Source organism: Podarcis tiliguerta, assembly GCF_965153285.1.
Source record: "Podarcis tiliguerta genome assembly, chromosome: 5".
NCBI lineage: Eukaryota > Metazoa > Chordata > Lepidosauria > Squamata > Lacertidae > Podarcis > Podarcis tiliguerta.
Genome location: NC_139538.1, coordinates 83762640 through 83783477, shown reverse-complemented (window position 1 = coordinate 83783477; position 20838 = coordinate 83762640). Strand labels below are relative to the sequence as shown.

Genomic DNA, 20838 nt, shown 5'->3' with positions numbered 1-20838 from the left:
TCTGTGTTATTTTAATTTTTTCATGTATGAGATTTTTTTTATTTCTAAAATAAGTGCTTCATAATAGCAACATTATTTCTCATTGATGGCCCAGTTTCTTCTGGGGGTAATTGGCAGGTACCATAAACTGGTGATGAATGGGGCCAGAGATAAAAGTGTTCTGGATTAGCTAATCCAGATTTTAAGATTAGAATTCCCAATTCTAAGCAGGTCTGAGAAGTAAGCCCCAGTGCTATACTCAAATAAGTATGTGGAGAATATTTTTTTTTGTACAGTGAACCAATAACGTTCCTTATCTAGAAAGCAAATGAAAATATTTTCTGAATTAGTTGTCCCTATTAGTCCTGTAAGGAACGCGGGTGGCGCTGTGGGTTAAACCACAGAGCCTAGGGCTTGCCAATCAGAAGGTTGGCGGTTCGAATCCCCGTGACGGAGTGAGCTCCCGTTGCTCGGTCTTTGCTTCTGTCAACCTAGCAGTTCGAAAGCACGAAGTGCAAGTAGATAAATAGGTACCGCTCCAGCAGGAAGGTAAACAGCATTTCTGGGTGCTGCTCTGGTTTGCCAGAAGCGGCTTAGTCATGCTGGCCACATGACCTGGAAGCTGTATGCCGGCTCCCTCGGCCAGTAAAGTGAGATGAGCGCTGCAACCCCAGAGTTGTCCACAACTGGACCTAATGGTCAGGGGTCCCTTTACCTTTTATTAGTCCTGTATGCTCTATCCTGTTTTGTATTACAAACGTATATAAGTGGCAGAATCCTACTATTTTCTACCCAGAGATGGGGGGGAAACTGATCCCCAAGCCATACAACCAGGGAAGAAATGAAAAAGAAATTATCATATTTTTTTATCAAATAAAATATTTTTCTGTTTGATTGCTCTGAAACTACACAGAAAGATTTAAAAAATACCCCTGCCTCTAAAGGTCAGGAAAAGCAAGGAGCAAACCAACTGGAAGGAAGAAACTTTGATTGGATGAAAAGGTTGGGCAGCTTTAAGAGATATTGGGGAAATACACCTAAAACAAGCTTGGAGCTCACAAGTTACTCGGCTGTAGTGTAATGTGTGTGTAAAATTAGTTTAGAAAACAGCACACATTTGCTAGCACTGCAAGGTCTGGTTCTTCATTCCAGCTCTTTTGCACAAAATCTTGTTTTGAATGATGGCTCCTAATGTTTCTCTTTCCTTTCTCACAGGTGAAGGCTAGTTTGGGGATGTGAGCACAATGAGCGTAAACCAGCCAACTCACACAGGGCCACCTTATGGGCAGCCACAGCCTGGATATGGAGGATACCTGCCGCCTGGTTACGGAGGGCAGCCAGTCCCGACCGTTCCCACCTCGCAGTATGGTGCTTACAATGGTCCAATGACAGGATATCCGCAGACAGCCCCCCCACAAGGTATCCTTCATTGGTATAAAGGGGAAAATAACCTTTATTTTTAGATTTATTTTTTTTAAAAAGTTTACCCTACTTTTTAACGTTCTGTATGTGCCCCTGGGGTGGTAGCAACAAAAAAATTCAAAAGTGCATTTAAAATATTCAGTATAAGGATTTATGGTACCACTCTATTCTTCCCGGTTAGACCACACCTAGAGTACTGTGTCCTGTTCTGAGCACTGTGGTTTAAGAAGGATATTAACAAGCTGGAATGTGTGCAGAGGAGGGCAACCATGTTGATAAAGGGTCTGGAAACTCAGCTGTATGAGGAACGCTTGACGGAATCGGGTATGTTTAGCCTAGTAAAGAGGAGACTGAGAGGAGATATGATCGCCGTTTTCAGATATCTAAAGGGCTGTCACATGGAAGATGGAGCAAGCTTATTTTCTCCCTCTGCAGAGGGTAGGACCCAAACCAATGGATTCAAGTTATAAGAAAGGAGATTCTGACTAAACATCAGGAAGAACTTTCTGACAATCAGAGCTGTTTGACAGAAGAATAGACTCCCATGAGAGATGGTGGACTCTCCATAGAGGTTTTTAAGCAGAGGTTTGATGACCAATTGTCATGTATGATTTAGTTGAGATTCCTGCTTTGGACTAGATGACCTTCAGAGTACCTTCCAGCTCTACAATTCTCTGGATGCAGATAAATGTCCTTTGTTCTTCATGATTTAAGAACTTGTGCATACAATTATATTTCATAAAGCAATGGGAGATGGTTCAGGTGGCAGCGCAGTTTCATGGTTATGCATGGGGTTTGGGAGGGCTCCATGCTTTGGTGGTCCACAAGCATTAAAGCAACTGGAAGCCCCTAGCACAAATTTAGCTGCCTAGGAAGTTGTGCTAGATGCTTAGTTGTTAGTCAGCTGGTGTAAAGAAGTGGGCCTTAATGGCAGCAGAACTAGCTGAAAGGCCACTTGAAGGAGTAAAGTTTGTGGTGTTAAACCTCAGGAAAACTAGCTGCTTTATCATGACTTACAGTCTTGGTATGGGAATGAATATTAGTTCTCTTACCTTTGCACATGGGAATCATAGTGGAGACCATAGAGAGTTGTGTTTATACTAGGCTTTAATGAAGGAAGCTGCTGCAAAGGTAATAATAATAACAATAACAATAATAATAATTTATTTAAACCCTGCCCTCCCCAGCCAAGACAGGGCTCAGGGCGGCTAACAACCAATAATAAAAACAAGCTGATTAAAATACAATTTAAAAAGATTAAGATACAACATTAAAACATTAGGGTGCAATCTCTTCATAGGAGGAGAAAGGAAAAAGAAAGAGGGGGAGGGAATCAAACTGATTCCAAGCCAAAGGCCAGGTGGAACAACTCTGTCTTACAGGCCCTGTGGAAAAAAATCAGATCCCACAGGGCCCTGGTCTCATGAGACAGAGCGTTCCACCAGGCCGGAGCCAGTGTTGAGAAGGCCCTGGCTCTGGTTGAGGCTAATCTAACTGCCTTAGGGCCTGGGACCTCTAGGGTGTTGCTATATATGGACCTTAAGGTCCTCCATGGGGCATACCAGGAGAGGTGGTCCCGTAGGTACGAGGGTCCTAGGCCGTGAAGGGCTTTAAAGGTTAAAACCAGCACCTTAAACCTGATCCTGTACTCCACCGGGAGCCAGTGCAGCTGGTATAGCACCGGGTGAATGTGATCTTGCAGCGAAGTCCCCGTAAGGAGTCTCGCTGCAGCATTCTGCATCCGCTGGAGTTTCTGGGTCAGTCTCAAGGGCAGCCCCACGTAGAGCGAGTTACAATAATCCAGTCTGGAGGTGACCGTCGCGTGGATCACACCTCAAATTCTACCTCAAATTCAAGCATACGAATTGGGCCTAAGTGACAGAATGGAGAGGCGGTCCCGTAGGTACGAGGGTCCTAGGCCGTATAGGGCTTTAAAGGTTAAAACCAGCACCTTAAACCTGACCCTGTACTCCACCGGGAGCCAGTGCAGCTGGAAAAGCACTGGGTGAATATGCTCCCATGGCAGAGACCCCATGAGGAGCCTCGCTGCAGCATTCTGCACCCGCTGGAGTTTCTGGGGCAGCTTCAAGGGCAGCCCCGCGTAGAGTGAATTACATCGCATGGATCACTGTGGCCAGGTCAGGGCGGGAAAGGTACACGTGCTACATTTAATAGTTATTTATGTTAAACAGAAAGGTAATATTGATGTTGCATTCTCAGTTTGAAGGCATATGTAAAATTGGCAGATATTTGTGGGGGAGCTTCTTGTTTTAGGGTAGCTTACTGGGTGAGCTGCTCAATTTGCTCACCAAGTAGTTCACTCATCAAGCAGAAGGTTCTTCTGTTTGAGGTGACTCTTCTCATTTTTTTTTTACTTTGGAGCTACTTATCCCTGACGTCTCATGACAGGTAGCCCTAAACTATATTGAAAATAAGCAATGATTGCTAAGCAGGAGGAAACTCCAGCGTTTGTAGGACTAGCACAATGCATTTTATTTGAAGTTTTCCAAGTCTATTCTTACTGATGCATATATTGTCTTTCTAGGTTACTTTCCTTCAATGGGGTTTCCTTCTAAGGGCTCTCCTGTCTCTCTTGATTCTGATGCTTCTTTTACTCCCAACTTCATAGGTAAATGCTTTCCTTTTCATGCACCGTCTCTTATGAGAAAAGACTGTTTCAGATGCATTTCCTTCTGAAACATTACTCTGGTTTCATCTGAAAGCTAAGCCATGTAATTATTAGAATGTGTGGAGCTGTGATGCCTTATTACAAGGAATGTGCAGATCTCTGGGACACAGCGGTGAGATCCAACTAAGTTGTACTCAGAGGAGACCTAAATCCATTGATTTCAGTGGATTTGCTCTTGAGTGTGGCTAAAGGTGGAGATCACCCTTTGAACATGATTCATTTCCTTCAAGACTTTTTGTAAAGCTTAAAAACAGCATGTACTCCTTACTTCTCAGTGTGCGTATGCTGCAGCAGAGTACATGTTTATGCATCTTTCTTACATGGAAGTGCTGTCACTTTAGCAGACTGATTATTTCTAAAGTAAGGAGGATCATACATACTCTGAGCAGGACTGGTGTTGGATGAAACCCTCTGACTTTTATGTAGCTGTAATCTAGACTACTGTTCAGAGGTAAGGGTTGCATCCATTGCTCTGACCAATTTTCCTCCGGCCCCGCCCATCACTAGCATGTAACTGTCAGAAGATTTTGCATGAGGAAATGAGCCCCTTAGGCTGAAAAACTGGTTTACCGCTTTCATGTCATAGACTCTCAGCTAGATGGATTAACCTTTGATGGTTGTGCTTCTCCAATAGAAATTCTTTCTCCTTTTGAGAAGGAAGTGCATTAGATTATATGACCGCTGGTGAGAAGAGAGCAGCAAAGCTTAACTTCACCATGGCTGTATAAATCTTTATATTAAAGTGCATTTCTCCTGTACTTTACATTGTTGAAGTAATTTGACAAGGCACTTAACTTTTATGAGTAGGCCTACTTCTGTTGTTACCCTAATGCTTTCCCTAACAATTCAAAAAGGATATTAGGCATATGTTGTAGTAGCCCATTGGTAAACCCATATTGCCCAAAGGAGAGGAAGCTGAACCAGAGAAGGTGACTAGTGATAACTCTTGTTACTGTAAACTGCAAATCTGAGTGGACTTGGCAGAACCTCAATAGATGCATAGAATGTTACTAGAGGAAGTGAGAAAATAGAATGCAAATCAAATGAAGTTTTGGTACCTCTTTCTCTTGTATACAAGCAAGCAGAGCATCAGTTCCAAATCGCATGCATGTGCACACAGTGATGCACCCCCTCCCCTCCCCATATCTACTGCCTTCTAATCCTTTGGTCTGTCAACTCCAGTGACAACCATTTTTTCTTCTGAGAAGCAGATGCCACCAGAGAATCCTGAAAGATGTGTGTTAACAATATTTGTCTTAGAGGAGTGACTGGCTAATTAAAATCTCACATATTTAGCAATACATGGTGAATACTCAAATGAACCAGCAAAAGGCAGTCTTTCTTTAAAAAACAACAACATTTTATTTGCCCAGAGATATAAGAACAAAGTAGTTGCACTTACAAGACACCTGCCTTTCAACTCAAAATATTTCAATTGATGATATAATCCTGCCATTCTTATGTCAGAATTTTCCTGAACTTTGGCCAGATAATACATTATCTGTGCCAAAATTCCTAATTTGTGCAACAAATTGTCTTTGTTTTATAGTATTATTTTTCAGGCCTTTTAGTGATAAAAAGCTGGAAAAGCTGTACACCTTAACTCTAAATCAGCTCCCATATTTTGGTAATAGTTCTAATATTTCCAGTAAGACTTGTTAGAGAAGATTCTCATGCAAATAAAGATTGTACACGGCTTGTCGAAAAAGAAAAATGTTATAAGTAATCTGACAAATCCTTGTCTGTTCCTATCGTCCACAATAGTGACTTTTCTTGGGATCTGAGATGCTTTAGAAAGCAAAAAAAAAAAAGATAGGAACAGCAAGCCTTATTTTTACTAGCATATTTACATGCTTCTATTACTTTTCTGTCTTTGCTGTTGAAAATCTTGATAGCTTTCCGTTCTTCCTTGTATGTATTTTAAGTATCTTCATAAGTGGGTCCCTGCTTATTTACTTGTACATGACTGACATGCAGTTCAATATTTCTAGGTTCCCAGAGAGCTCCCACTACTTCTGGAGCACCTGCTTCAGCATCTGGCACATTAGTTCCTCCTGGGCAGCCGGCCTATAGTCAGTTTGGACAAGGAGATGTACGCAATGGGATTCCTGCATCTACAGCTCCATTGCAAAGGTAATTAGGACAACAGTCATCAGACTCTAAGCCTGTCAGTACAGGCAGCAACCATTTTACAGTCAGATGCTCGATCACACACACACTTGTTGCTGCCAATCTGGAAGTGGCCCGAAAATGGGGTGTGGGAGGGCTTATGTGCATTCCACCAACGCGTGTGGGAGTCAGGAATGGAACCCCCATGCAGAATGGTTTCCGTCTGTATCAAATTTTGGGGGACAGAGCACCCATCCACTCCCTGTAGGGCAAAATGGTGTGTTTTTGGTTTGTTACGTAGAGACGTTGTTGGGCTGACTTCTAACAGCTACTAAATGTGGTGGTAACTTTCTATTTTCTATAAGCACACTTAATTGGATATACTCCATTTATTTGTAATGCACCAGAATGCTCTTCTCAAGACAGTTAGCAATTAGTATTATAGTAAAGCTTTAGAACAAAGGTGAGCAGTACGTCGTGTCTCAGTCAAGCAGTCTACCCACAGCTGAATTTGTGGTTAGGCAACAGGGACAATACATAGTTCACCACCACACCTAATTCATCCATGTTGAGTGAGCAAGTTTCTCATCATCTGGGTAATCAGGCTGCTGCTTGCGCAATTGGGCTGTGCCTTTCTCCCTTCTGCAGAGCAGGAGCTCTGCTTCCACTGCTTTTGCAAAATAGTACGTCTTTGATAGCTACTGTGTAGGCATAAGCTTGCACATAACTTTCTTATTTAATTTAATATTTAATTTATTATTTTATTTAATATTTATACACACACGTAACCAAAATACACCATCACAGTGAAAATCATGAAAAACTAGAAGGAAAAATAGATCAAAAATTAAGTGGGAAGAACGTGAACCCATTAACCACAGCTTGGAAGTTCATATTTTACTTTGAAACAAAGCAACCACATTTTGAGTGGTCACAGGCTTTAGGAGTAGGGGAGCGGCAGCATTGGCACTAGTGCAGAACCCCAGAGCTGCCTCTGCAAGCCACTTACCCACCCTTGTCTGCTTTCCAAAGAACAGAGATTGCAGCCTATCATCCCAGGCAATAAATGCAACAGAGGGTTGTGAAGCCAACAGATGATGAACTGGACAGTTTCTCCTTTGCTTTTCATCTTAGATTAGGAATGTTGAAGTGCCTGAACATCTGTTGCTTTGATTGATTGGTGTGCTGCAAAGGGGTTTTAGAACCTTCCCATTCTGAAAACTGCAGAGCCACTGGGAAGATCTTCTTCATCACCACTGTCTCATCATCATTAATAATAGTAATAATAATAATAATATTATTAATAATAATAATACATGAGTGGCTCATGTAACAAAGGACTGTCTTTATTCTGCTTCCTTTTCTTAGACCTCCTGCTTCTCAACAGTTCATGCCTGGAACAACGCCCACATCTGCTACCCAGTCAGCTGCTTTCCAGTCATATGGGCCACCTCCAACGAGCACACAGCAGCTGACCAATCATATGGCAGGAATGCATATAGGTGGTGCCTCGACCTCTGTTCCCTCCCCAGGTGTACTGGGCTATGGTGAGTAACCAGAACGTTTGAATGCTGCTTGCTCGCATAGACTAATTTGGAGTTCCCTTGAGAAGGATCTTCCAGACTGCTATGGGTACAATTACTTCTCTCTTTTGCAAGTTCTATAAAATGCAATAAAGCAGGTCCCTGTGTTGCAACAACTCTTAATTGGAACTCAAGTAGTATAATATATAAAATGGTTCCAAGATATTAAGCAAGGAAAAAGGACCAACTAAATTAACTAATGTTGATAATCCAGCGTAGGTCATACTCGCAGTAGATCCACTAAAACTATTGATTTAAGTGGGGCTACTCAGAGTATTGAGATACCAGTCAAAGTAATCTGGGGTATTCATATTAAAAGAATCTCTGAGAACTGCAGAGACAGCCAATTTAAATGCACATAGAGTTTGTTATGTTTGGCCTTTATTTCAGCTCCACTAAAGATAACAACAACAACAATTGTAGTAGTAGTAGCAGTAGTTAAAAAAAAAAAGTATACCGTCATTCATCCAAAGAACGCAGGGCAAAATTCAAGTGGGAAATTCAGCTTCATCATGCTCTCACTTCCATTCCATTCTTAAAACTGAATGTTTTGATAAGTAGCTCTTTACAATGGTTTTCTTACCATAGGATATCATAAGGTCCGGTGACGAATACCAAGTACAGTGGTACCTCGCAAGACGAATGCCTCGCAAGACGAAAAACTCGCAAGACGAAATAGTTTTTTGAGTTGCTTCGCAAGATGAATTTCCCTATGGGCTTGCTTCGCAAGACGAAAACGTCTTGCGCCTTTTTCTTAAAACCGTCAATGCATTCCTATGGGAAACCGTCAATGCATTTCCTATGGGAAACCGTGCTTCGCAAGACGAAAAAACTCGCAGAACGAATTAATTTCGTCTTGCGAGGCACCACTGTATTGGTATGGTAATCATGAAAGTGAATGGTAAAACCTGCTTGTTAATAAGCACCTCCATTTCTGTTTTCTCTCTCTCTCCACCTTGAAATAACTTTGTATCCAGGATGAGGGGCTAGTTAACTAAAACACCTTATGCACACCGGGAGAAGAACAACATTTTTATAAAGCAAGATGTGACCATAATTAACTTCTTCTCCTCAGGTCCGCCAACATCAGTTCCTCCTGCCTCAGGAAGTTATACTTCGAGTGGGTCTGGGCAGTATGTGCCCTATTCAAACCAAGGACCGCCACCTCCTGCTGTGCCCCATGGATTGCCTCCTACCACCTTGTCTCAGGGTCTTCCTATGGCACAGCCTCCGTCAGCCCTGAACCTCTCACATCAAGCTCCTGGGTTTGCCCCGCCGCCTTCATCTTCTGGGGTCAGTGCTTCCAATTACCCTCCTGCTGCAGGAGTTTCAAGGCCTCCCCCGATGCAGGGGACATCATTACCGGGACAAGCAGCTACTGGGCCACTCACTTCCCAGCCAAACCATGTGACCTCACCACCACCTCAGCCAGCTATGACAGGGCCACCCCTCGGACCACCAATGGCAGGCTTGCAAGGACCACCTCCCAGCCATCCTTCCCAGCCAGGATATGCACTGCAGCAGAACGGTATGTTCAGTCCGTTGCTGAGAGAGGGCTAAGGAATAAAAGTCAATTGGGGTTTAACACTTGTTATAATAGATGTCCGTGCTAATTTGTAGTGAGGTCTTTAAAATACATTGAATTCAATGGAAATTAGCAACTTGCAGATAACTGAACTTGGTAGCTATGTTTCCTCAGGAAGTCATTCCTATTAGGATGTAAAGCAGTTGTAGCCAACAGGCTGTCCTCCAGATATTGGACTACTACAGCTGTCATAACTGATGGGCCATGCTGGTTGGAGCTGATGGGAGTTGGAGTTGATCTAGTGGACATCACATTCTCTACCCTTGATGTACAGGGTGGTTCTGATTGCTGTTATTGCATCAAGGTTTTTTTCTGTAGCTGTTTAAACAAATATATTTTCCCTGTGGATTTTAAAACCTAAATATAAAGGTGGGGATTGGCTTTTTAATCAGCTACTGTTTTTTTCCTACATTCCTCTGATGGAGACTTCCAAAGCTGAGTTTCCTTTGCTTCCTAGCTCAGTGAACAGTGAGTTAGAAAGTTGCTTGCAACCTGTATAAGAACTGTTTGCTTCTCTTTGGGGAGGTCTTTTTATTTTTGGGCTGTCCTTTTTTCTCTATACTCAGAATCATGCTGTTTTTGGATTACTTGGTGTACAGAACTGGATTGTTTAAGTCCTGTGGCTACCAAACGCACATAGTTCTGTGGAAACTTCTGAAGAAGGAATGCAAAATCTGCCAGCAGAGATGCAATATGCGCAATAGGTTGGAGCTAGAGAAACTGCCATAGCATTGCTCCTGTTGAAATCACTGAGACTTAAGTTAGCCACTGCTACCTTACTCCTTTATTTTCAGAGAGGCTAAAGTGGGACTAAGTTCCTCTGGATTCCAACCCTTTTCGTTCTATTTGCATAGTTGTTTCACCATGGAGTTATTTGGAATGCATTAGGATAGAGCAGTGTAAGGCACTGGAACAGAAATTATTGGGGAAAGGGTTGCCTTTTCAAGCTGATTTTCCTTACTGAACTTTACAGTATTGAAAAATCTGTCTGCAGGTATGTTTATTAGGCATCTTAAAATTGGTTTCATTCTTAGTCATATAACTAAATCATAATTTAAATTTTTGGATTAAAAAAAATATATTTCTTGATAAATGATACAGAAAATAAAAGTAAAATAAACAAATACTGATACAAAATCGACCAAAACAAAACACATATACACCCTACACTACAAACATAAACCCTACACATCCCCGTGACTTACCTCCAACCAGAACTCGACTTCCTTTAGTTCAAATTTGAATATTGTCATTGCATTCTTTAGATAATACATTTTTTAGATAATACATCGTATATCCATTTCTGAATTATAATCTTGCTTATACTTTACATACTTAATCCATGCATATCAACATATTCTTTTTAGAGCAGTGTTTTTCCATATACTTCCATATGAATCACTGTCATTCTAATCTTAATATTTGATTTGTCCGGAGCCTTATGACTGCTGTTAACTTTGCCAATTCTATAAATTCACTTAATATACATACCCAATTTTCTTTTGCGGGTATTGTCTCACCTTTCCATTTACTAGCGAGAACTATTCTGGTGGCTGCATGGCGTATAGAAAAATTGTTTTCTTTTCCTGTGGGATGTACTTCCCTAATAAACCTAGTAAATGCACCTCTGCTTTCTTTTCTATGGGGATTTTAAGCATCAATCATAATTGGAAATTTGTATTATCAGAATCTTGGAATAATATGTATTGAAAAGTGGTTATAGGTGCTTTTGTGATGATATGTTTACTATCAAAGTTTAACTTATTTTAATTCCATTGCATACTTAAATCTAGCATATATATTTTTCAGGGTCCTTTGGACAGAATAGAGGTACCCAGCCAAACTATGGACCAGCTTACCCTGGGCCAGCAAATTATGGGAGTCAGCCTGGACCTCCACAGCCACCTCCACCAAAACGTCTAGATCCAGACTCCATTCCTAGTCCAGTAAGTTGTATCCATTTTAGAAATAAATATCCTATCCTAGAAAATGATTCTGAAGATTAAAAACCTGCCTCTTTGTAGCTTCTATCAATTTGTTTCATTCTTGCTCGCTTTAAACAGAACAAGGCATGCCTATGCACTACTGTTATTGGCAGTCCTGACCATCTCTGTATACTTATTTAAAGAAATGTAGCGTATCAACTGGATTATCACAAGATAATAATCATCTGCAGCAAGCCCTGCAATTACACTACCTGGGAAAGGATCACAGGAATTACTGTGAACTGTTGTAGTTCTGTCTAGTTCATATCTTTGTCCACGTGATTGGCCTCGGTTGGAGTATGTTCATGTTAGTAAAACAGTATTTTGAATGGCTTCTTTGAACTTGCGAAATAGGGCTAAGCAACTTAACTTTGCTTATGGCGGGCTATTATGCCGCTTCTCGAGTTGTAACAGAATGGCATTTGGTCAGTTTTTTAGCATATAATGACCCTTGCTAGGTTAAGGCCATGTTGTACAAAACAGCTGCACAGCGCAGTCTGGATCCAAAGAACTGCACGACATAGAATCTTAAGGGAGAATTACAGAATTCTTAAGGGAGCTTTGGGTTTGGGTGCCTTGAACACTAGTCTCCATACTTCAGTGCTGCATGGCCTGAAGAACGCCTCTTTGAAATTAAGGGGAGTTTCGAAAACAGTTTGTTTCCAAGTACCAAGATCAGGTTGGGAAAGTAAGCTTGACATGCCCAAGCCCTTGGGCATGTAGTTTTTTGCCAGCCAGTGAATGTAGGACTTGCATGAACCCTGGTGTGAAAACATGAGGATTTGTTCTTAAGTTTTATGTATTGCAACTCACATATGAGAGTTCTGGGGAACACCACAGCCGTCTATCCAGTTGTACAGAGCGTCTGCTTGCTTTAAATTTGGGTGTGCTGGTCTTTTATCCTCTGAATTCCAGTGGGGTTTTGTGAAGCCATTGTTCCAAAGGCCACAACTACAGGCGGTTAAAGCAGTGACAGTGACAGCTATTTCTCCAGAGTAACTCTTTGTATGTCCAGCTTTATGCTGTCGTGCTAACTTATACTTGTGAAGGATGAAGCTACAGCCTCCTTTGCTGTAACACTGAACCTGCAGCTTGAAAACTTTGAGATATGTTAGTAGCTTTGCTTCCTTCTGTGCTCTTCCTTGAACTGACATCTCAAAAGGAGTTGCATGTTCTTGAGCCCGTCGTTCTCCAAAGCTGAACTGAGCAAGCATGTGAGCTGCCAGCTTGGTCAAGAATAGTGCTCATTTTGAGTACATTTCCAATGAGGGAGCAAGATGTGGAAATAACAAGTAGAACTGAAGATAATAATGTTGTTTCACCTCTTGTTGCATGAACTGTTGTCCATTATACATATATCTAACAGTGATGGAAACAGGACAGATAGGAGTAACATTGCTTGTTAGTTTTGTTTTACTATTCTCTCTTATTCCCTTTTTGTGGCAATTTTACTTCTTTTTTCTTTTTTAAAACAAAAAAAAAGCAACTCAATGAGCTGCCACCTCAGCAGAAACCCAGACACAGAATAGATCCAGATGCAATTCCTAGCCCAGTAAGTGCGGTGTCTCTCTGTCTGCTATTGTCTGCATGTTGGTGGCTGCTTGTTTGTGTCTGCAAAATAATCTTACTCTTGCTAACTACCCCCTGGTGTTAGTCTTTCATCTTCATCCCACCCCTCTCTTTCTGCTCACAACATTACAATAAGTAGAATAAAATATCATGAACGTTGAAATCCTCTTCACACCACAAATCAAGGGGCAATAGAAGTTTGGCATTATAAGGTAATGAAGTGGCATTTCCTTCTTGAAATTAAGTAATTTATAAGCAAAATACTTCTGAATATTACATTTGTCAGTTTTGCACTATGAATAATTATGAATTCAGCATTGAATTTGGCATAATCCACTTGGAACTCTTTTTCAGTCCTACGCTCCTGAAATGAATGGTGTGTTTTTTCACAAGGCCCACTGAACTAAGAGGGAATTTCCAGTGGATTTGTGCATTACCTGTATAATATTCCTGGACAGAAGTCCTAAAACTCATTTTATTTATGCCATTCTGTTACATTTAAAAAAGGGTTCAAGTTTTAATTTTTAGTGAGATTCAGAAGTCATTATTTTAACTAATTTCCCTCCTAATACAAGAAGTTCATGAGTATATATTTAAGGGGAAATGGAGATGATAAATACATTGAATTTTCTGCTGTAATGTCTTGCTTAGGCAGCAGTTTATTGAATATGGTTTATTAATGAAAGGTAGTCTTATCACAATACTATTTCAGTAACAGACAGAATGACAAATTGCAAATTGGTTTGCAGTTGAACTTGTCAGTGTGGCTTGTCTATTGCCCCTGCGTTGTTGTGTCTTGAACAGGCTGAAGTTGGTTCACAACACTTGAATCTCCTCAGTGCTGTTAACCACTTCAGTTAGTTTGTAGTATCTTCCCAGCATGGTCACTCACCTTTTGTACACAGCCTCTTCATTGGTGTGTTTCAGATCCAAGTGTAAGGGTATTTATTAGTGCTCTTGTCATAGGAGGCATACTAGCAAAGGAATAAAGACATGAAGGGAAAGGGAGGGTTGAATACCCTCATTCGCAAGGTGAAGTAGATTTCCATGCTAGTACTTAAAAGCCATACAGCGGTGGATTGCCAGAGAATATCATCTTTTCTATACCTTTTTTTGGGAGGAACAAGTACATATTTGTAATCCAATAGGTGGAAAGTAGTTTCAAATAATATTACATTACCATTTTAACTTGCCTTATTGTTTTATGTTGAAGGGCTGAAAGCAGGATTATCCAGATTTTAAAAACTTGTGGCCGCTCCTTGGGTTACAGACCAGCAACTACTGTGGTTAACCAACTATTGCTTAATGGCACGATTGTTCTTAGATTTGAATTGAACTCAGGGTAGTATGAATGGTAACCTGAGATTGCAATCTGGGCAAAGGTGAGGACAAGTGCCTGATAAGTGGACCTGAAAGGGCTTTGCAGAAGTGCATTTTTGGAGAAGAAGCTTGCCAAAGACTGTGGTGGCTTGACAGATGTGGGAATTCCTTTCCAGACATTGGGATTAGTACGTCCAGATTGCCCAGAATGGCCATAGTAAGATGAGAAGTGGGAGGGAAGAATTAGTGTGGCTGGGTGTAAATTAGCACCCAACTTAGCCCTCTTCCTGATGTGAAGCTTTTAGTGGATTTTGTCTTGTTTTGAAAATCAATTCATTATATCACTCGCACCTGCATTCAGAAGTGGCACGGCCCATACGCAAGTTATCTCGGTGAAAACTAAAAGCTTAACTCTCACGAGTTCTTAAATTTGCCACTGTATTGGTTTTGTCTTGTTGTTTATCATCTTAACTTGAACCACCTTTTGAAAACAAGCATACTGGGACATGGCAAACGACAGTGCTGCCAAAATGCTTCCAAAATTCTTGGGTGATAAATTCTCAGACCCTGCTGCGTAGGCAGTTTGCAACAAAAGTTGCTGATGAACAATGAGCAGGAACTTCCTTGGGCCCGGGATTTTTAGATTAGTGGACTTAATATCTGGAAATGTAGAGTTTAACATGCCAATTGTATTATCTTCAAATTGACTATTCACTTATCCCCAAAATCCTCATGATAGACTCCTAAACCATATGTAGTTGTTATTTAGTGATCGGTTGCAAATCTTTGGCTACGCTGAATTTGAAAGTTGCATTATCACCAGTTTTTGCACAGCGTCCACTGTACCACTAACTTTCTGCTTACCATTTTAGATCCAGGTAATTGAAGATGACAGGAATAATCGTGGGTCAGAGCCATTCATCACTGGAGTCCGTGGGCAAGTCCCACCCCTTGTCACTACCAATTTTTTGGTCAAAGATCAAGGTAAAATATTCACCTAGCCAAAGATTTTCCATAGGTCTAGCCATGTTGGTCTGTTGCAGCAAAGACAACAAAGTCTCTCATGAGCTACAGACAAAGATAAGTAGCAGCCGTTGAAGGAAAACAACATGGCCTTTTGTCATAGAGACGGTGGTCACATAGATTCAAGTGATACTTGAAGGTGCTCATACCATTTGTATTCAGAACAACTAACTCAACCTGAACATGAACACAGTAAACAGGTTTTTTTTAAAAAAAGAAGTGTCAGAGCTGTAAAGAGACAACAGGCCCCTGATGCAGGAACTATGCATAAAGCTAAGTAGGCTTGGATTTTATCAGTACCAGGATGGGAGACTGCCTGGGAACCTGGTGTGTGTTCCATTATGAAATAAAAAGTGATTAATGTATTAAGCTTAAAAAAAATGACTAAGCTAGAGGTTTCTGAGAACCACAGAATTAAAAACAGCATGTTGGACTGGGGGCTTGACTTGCAAGGAAAGTTTTAATTTCTGAAGTTGCATAATACCTTTTGGTGTTAGTCGCACATGGGTGTTTTTCTAAAATTGATTAGCTTATTATGACATGAGCTTTCATTGAAATAATCAATTTCATAGGGTTAAGTCCTAATCATAGATTAGTCTGAGTATTTCCCTTACTATTTCATATAACTAGATATATCAGTGCTAGTCACCACCATGCTGGCTGTGAACCCTAATGTCCATACACACAGGAATTCCTTCTTCCACTTGAAATTGCCTGCATGCCAGTATATTCTTCAGAGGTCCTTCTCCAGGTTCCCCTGTGTCCCAAGGTTAGGTGGATGGTGACTAGCAATGTGTGACTGTTAGTCCCCCTTGAGTGTAAAAACTGAAGAGTTGGGACAAAAGTCATTGAAATAAAGTGATTTGTTTGGTGTTGATGTACGGATAGAGTTTTGATTTTCTTCTTCTCTGTTTTTCAGGTAATGCCAGTCCCCGCTACATAAGATGTACATCCTATAATATCCCATGCACCTCAGATATGGCCAAGCAGTCGCAAGTTCCTCTTGCTGCAGTCATAAAGCCGTTGGCTGTACCTCCTGCAGAAGAGGTGAGACTGATATCCCTGACCCTTCAGATAAAATAGCAAATTTGTCAGTAGCACCTGTTTGTTTTGTCACCACTCATACTGTTAGCACTGCTAGTTAATGAATCTATCCAAATAAAAGTGCTCAAGTAGATGTTCAAAATTACTTGCCGTGCAGTTTTCTGTGCTTGTGTTTATTACCTAAGCACTAGCAGTCTTTAATGCAAACATTTGTGTCATGTTCCTCAAGGTTTCAATGTGTTGCCCATCCTCTTTAACATCTAGATCGGGGTGGGGAAGCTTTTCAGCCCAGTGGGCCAGATCCTTAGCAGCCAAGTTTGAACCCACTGAGCCTTGGCACTGATCTCATGTACCCTTTTTGGCAGGGATTGGCTCCAATCCTAAGTAAAGAGCTCCAAGTAAAACCAATCTCAGCAGGGTTTGGATTTGGTGCAAAATTTAAAAGGCACGGAATGTAAGTCCTGCTCTTCAAGGAACAATTGGGAATGCATTTTAAGGCTCCTGGTGGAGTCATTGAAGCGGTGTCCCCAGACCTGACACCATATTTACTGCCCACTGTCCCCAAGTCATAGGGGAATGCTGCAGATTTTGTTACCGAAGTCCAGTGCTTTACTTTATCCCATAGGAGTGAATGAAAAGCTGAACAAGACTGTTCGCTGCATATCCCTGCCTTAGGTCGCATTAGAGCATGACAGCACAATGAAACCCAATTTTTTCTACAACCTGTTTCAGCCATTCAAACCCTTTAAGCCCAGAAAAAACTATCTGTAGAGAAATGAAAGCTGGACAGATGTTTCGCTTTCAAAAAGAGCTATTAATCTAATTCAGTAGTCTCCTATCTCAGGCTGATAAACTGATTTTTAGAAGCCGATGCTTATTGAGGGAGGGGAAAGTTTTGCAGCGGCCACCCGAAAGCCTTTTGATAGCTTCATGCAGAGCCTAGCTATGCAATACTTTTTTTAAAATTGGCAGGTGTTGCTTCCAGTGTCCAGGGACTTGTCTGGCAGCTGTGTCCCCCACCTGTTAGGGGAAATAAGACACTGAATCAGTTAATGTTCAGAAGTATCCAGGAGAAGGGGTGTTAAAGTGAGACTAGCAAAACCCAACTTTCAGAATGGTTGAAATGTTGCACCTGTCCTTTAGAGATGTTTGCTCCTTAGTGCAAGGAGGCTTTTGGAGGCCTTAAAAAGGGGTACTTGCTGCCTTAAGGACTTCATTTATAGCCTCTGCAATGGCAGCACACCACATATTTTTATAAACACAAGTATGGATTCTGGTTCTCTAATATGAATAAAAATGGGTCCATATTTCTTACCTCTTAAGAGTAAGATGCTCTTAATCAAACGTAAGTTGTTTCAAGCAAGGAAATTGTAAGCTTTTAGCTAAAAGTTATACTGAAGAATGGGTTTTCTTTTCTTGGACGGAGAGCATGATAAGAAAAGATAAGGGATTTGCCACTTGGTATAGTCTTACACAGCTGATCTTATATTACAGGACAGATGTAGGAAAAGGCAAGTTGTTTTGCTGACATGAATGCTAGAGCAAAGTGGCAGAAGGCATGCTCCCAGATATCACCTGTTGAGGAAAAGGGAAGCTACTTTAAATAGCACCAATGTCCTTTCCCCCCTTTTTTTTCAGGCTCCTCCTTATTTGGTAGACCATGGAGAATCAGGCCCTATCCGATGCAATAGGTGTAAAGCCTACATGTGCCCTTTTATGCAATTCATTGAAGGTGGAAGAAGATTTCAATGCTGCTTCTGTAGTTGTGTCACTGAGGGTAAGAGTTTTCAATTAAGCAGTTATAGAGGGTGGGGAAGGGAGATGGTTCTATTTCGGCTGCAAAAAAGTGCAAAGACTGTTATCTAATGGTATAACAAATTCCTGTTTTAATGGTAATAGTAAAATTCTGGGCAAATCAATTAAAATGCTCTAGCTGAAGAGGTATGCCACTAGATTCTTGAGCAATTTTTCTTGCTTTAAATATTCCTAAACTTTGGAGCAAGTCTGTGCATCAAACCTGTGTATATGTACGGCATACTTCAGTTTTAGTATACCTGCAGACCTGATTAGGTAACACTGGTTGTAGCAGACTGTACTTTCCATTCTGTGCCTATGCTAAGACTTGGTTTGTGAGTATACACATAAAAAGTGTAAGAATCAGGGAATGCCAGCTTCAGCTTCATGAGAATCCCTGCGTAATTGGCTGACTGCAATATTCATTAGCATGGAACTGCTCCATTATTTAAAGCGGTCCGGCTAAATGACAAAAATAGGAAATGTCATGCGTGAAATTGGTCCATAGCTGGCCAAATCACAATAAACTGGACCCAGGAGGCCTTTGATAGTTGCGGTTTCTTTCTTACTGGTGGCGTTTTCCCAAGTGTCTGTCAAAATCTTCCTGGTTTGGTACCTGAAGTGCCCTTCCTTACCACGGTAAACATCATTTACCCATCTAGGAAAGTGCATGTATTTTAGCTTCTCTTTCTTTCTCTTTTCTTCTCCCCTTCCCTTTTCCTTAGTGCCATCTCAGTACTTCCAGCACTTGGATCACACAGGCAGGCGGGTGGACTACTATGACAGACCTGAGTTATCATTGGGGTCCTATGAGTTCTTGGCAACTGTTGACTACTGCAAGGTACGATGACTTGTAAGCACAGTGTTGTGTTAAGTAAATGTCACTTTTGCCCCATTGCTCAAGGTAGGAACAATAGACTTTTATGGGTTTGATCTTGAAGTCCTTAATTCTCCAAGGGAGAAAAAGTATTTTCTTGATGATGACCCAAATAACATAATACAAACCAGCACTGCACCAGGTTACCACTGTCAGATTTATGAAACTAGAAGGCAAAGTACACAAAGTAGTTGTCTGCTTACCTAAGAGCTGGACTCTAGGCTCTTAAACTCTTTGCATGCATTTAATAAGCTTAGGAAATTCTGTCCAGGGCGTGAGCTGAGGAATGCTCACATATGTTTTTCTTTTACTGGTGCATTGGTCATTCTCTTCCTTTGAGTTCTCAAGGGAAGAGGGTTTAAATCTGTAGAAAAATCACTGGGAGAGCAACTTTGCTCTCTGAATGTGTAATATACGTTTGGGGATTCTCACTCAGGACATACATCCTACCAGGTTCTTTATAATTACCCACTTTGTTCTAGTCTGGTGATGCTAAGGATCATGATGTGATTTTTTTCCCTATCACTGGCATAAGAAGCATAGTTATCAAGGCAACAGTGGAAAATGGAAGTGGAACTGGTTGCAGATAGAACCGTATACAGTTTTTGTGTTCAGTGTGTGAGATACATGTTAATAATAAATGCTTAGTGGTGGTGTTTTCTTCTTCTCTTGTCAGAATAACAAGTATCCGAACCCCCCTGCTTACATTTTCATGATTGATGTATCATACAATGCAATAAGAAGTGGCTTGGTAAGGCTGATCTGTGAAGAGTTGAAGACGCTCCTGGACTACCTGCCCAGGTAACCATTATAAAGGAATGAGTAGGATGAATGTGGAATGCAAGCTTCCCAAGACATTCTCATTGTGTGGAACCATAACTGCGTTGCCCATTTATTTAGTTAGAAAATGTTTAGTGATTTGCCTCTCAATAAAATACTCACAATGTGGGAGCATTTGACAATTGTATGGTTTGTTTTATTTATTTGTATATTTTCTTTATCTGCTAGGAATTTTCAGTTGAATGCTGCTTGTAGAATCTGGAGCAGAATCATATGGTGCCACTATTATTTGAGCTTACACTGCTTTACTTTGCATGTGTGTTTTCATGGCGTATTTAATTTATTCTCCCCCTTTTTTTCCCTTTTTGAAATACAGAGAAGGAAACATGGAAGAATCAGCCATCCGTGTGGGCTTTGTCACCTACAACAAAGTTCTGCACTTCTATAATGTGAAGAGCTCCCTGGGGCAGCCACAAATGATGGTTGTGTCAGATGTAGCAGATATGTTTGTCCCTCTGCTCGATGGTTTCCTGGTGAATGTCAATGAATCCCGCACAGTTTTCACTAGGTAAGTAGGAGCTGGTACAGATCAATCAATGGTTTGTATGTCCTGTTACATACAGTAGCTATCGTGGAACACATATTTCTAAGGTTCTTTTGCCCGTACATAAGCTTAAAAAAATGATGTATTCAGTACTGAAACCCATAAAAGTAATTATGGTTTTGAGGATGGGGTAGAGAAAGGGAGCATATCTTGTGGGGGGCTTGTTCACCCTCTTTTGTGAGAGCTTGCACTGCCTTCCTTTATAGATATAGAAGAAGTACAGTGGATGTTGGTGGCAGCTAGGTGGGGCTCCTGGGTGGAGTCTAGGAGGTCACGATGGCAGAGCCTTGGCAGTGACTCCCTGTGAGCTCCTCCTCCTCTGCCTTGCAAATAAATAGTGAACATCTAAGCAGTTTGTTGTGTTTGCTTCACCAAAAGTGACCTCTCCAGGGCACAAGCCTGAATAGTGTGTTTGGAAGTCCTGGGCTGTCCAGAGGACAGTACAATTGTACAAGTGCTTGGCATCTTGGTTCAG

At 41.2% G+C, this 20838-nt stretch overlaps 1 protein-coding gene across 6 annotated transcripts in view; it reads left to right on the top strand.

Annotated features, from left to right (window-relative positions):
- Window positions 1–20838, top strand: part of SEC24C (SEC24 homolog C, COPII coat complex component) — a 39486-nt gene that overhangs the window by 3915 nt on the left and 14733 nt on the right. For 3 of the 6 annotated variants that reach the window (XR_014511153.1, XR_014511154.1, XM_083440320.1), the window contains exons 2-14: window positions 1195–1398; window positions 3947–4030; window positions 6082–6223; window positions 7568–7746; window positions 8858–9310; window positions 11177–11313; window positions 12836–12904; window positions 15114–15225; window positions 16184–16311; window positions 17947–18085; window positions 18828–18943; window positions 19656–19780; window positions 20136–20327. Coding sequence is in view for 1 of the 6 variants with exons in the window: in XM_083440320.1 (XP_083296446.1) it covers window positions 1224–1398; window positions 3947–4030; window positions 6082–6223; window positions 7568–7746; window positions 8858–9310; window positions 11177–11313; window positions 12836–12904; window positions 15114–15225; window positions 16184–16311; window positions 17947–18085; window positions 18828–18943; window positions 19656–19780; window positions 20136–20327 (2051 nt within the window). In the remaining 5 variants the exon portion in view is untranslated. The remainder of the gene's footprint in view (window positions 1–1194; window positions 1399–3946; window positions 4031–6081; window positions 6224–7567; window positions 7747–8857; window positions 9311–11176; window positions 11314–12835; window positions 12905–15113; window positions 15226–16183; window positions 16312–17946; window positions 18086–18827; window positions 18944–19655; window positions 19781–20135; window positions 20328–20838) is intronic. The other 3 variants (XR_014511150.1, XR_014511152.1, XR_014511151.1) reach the window with 3 other exon arrangements.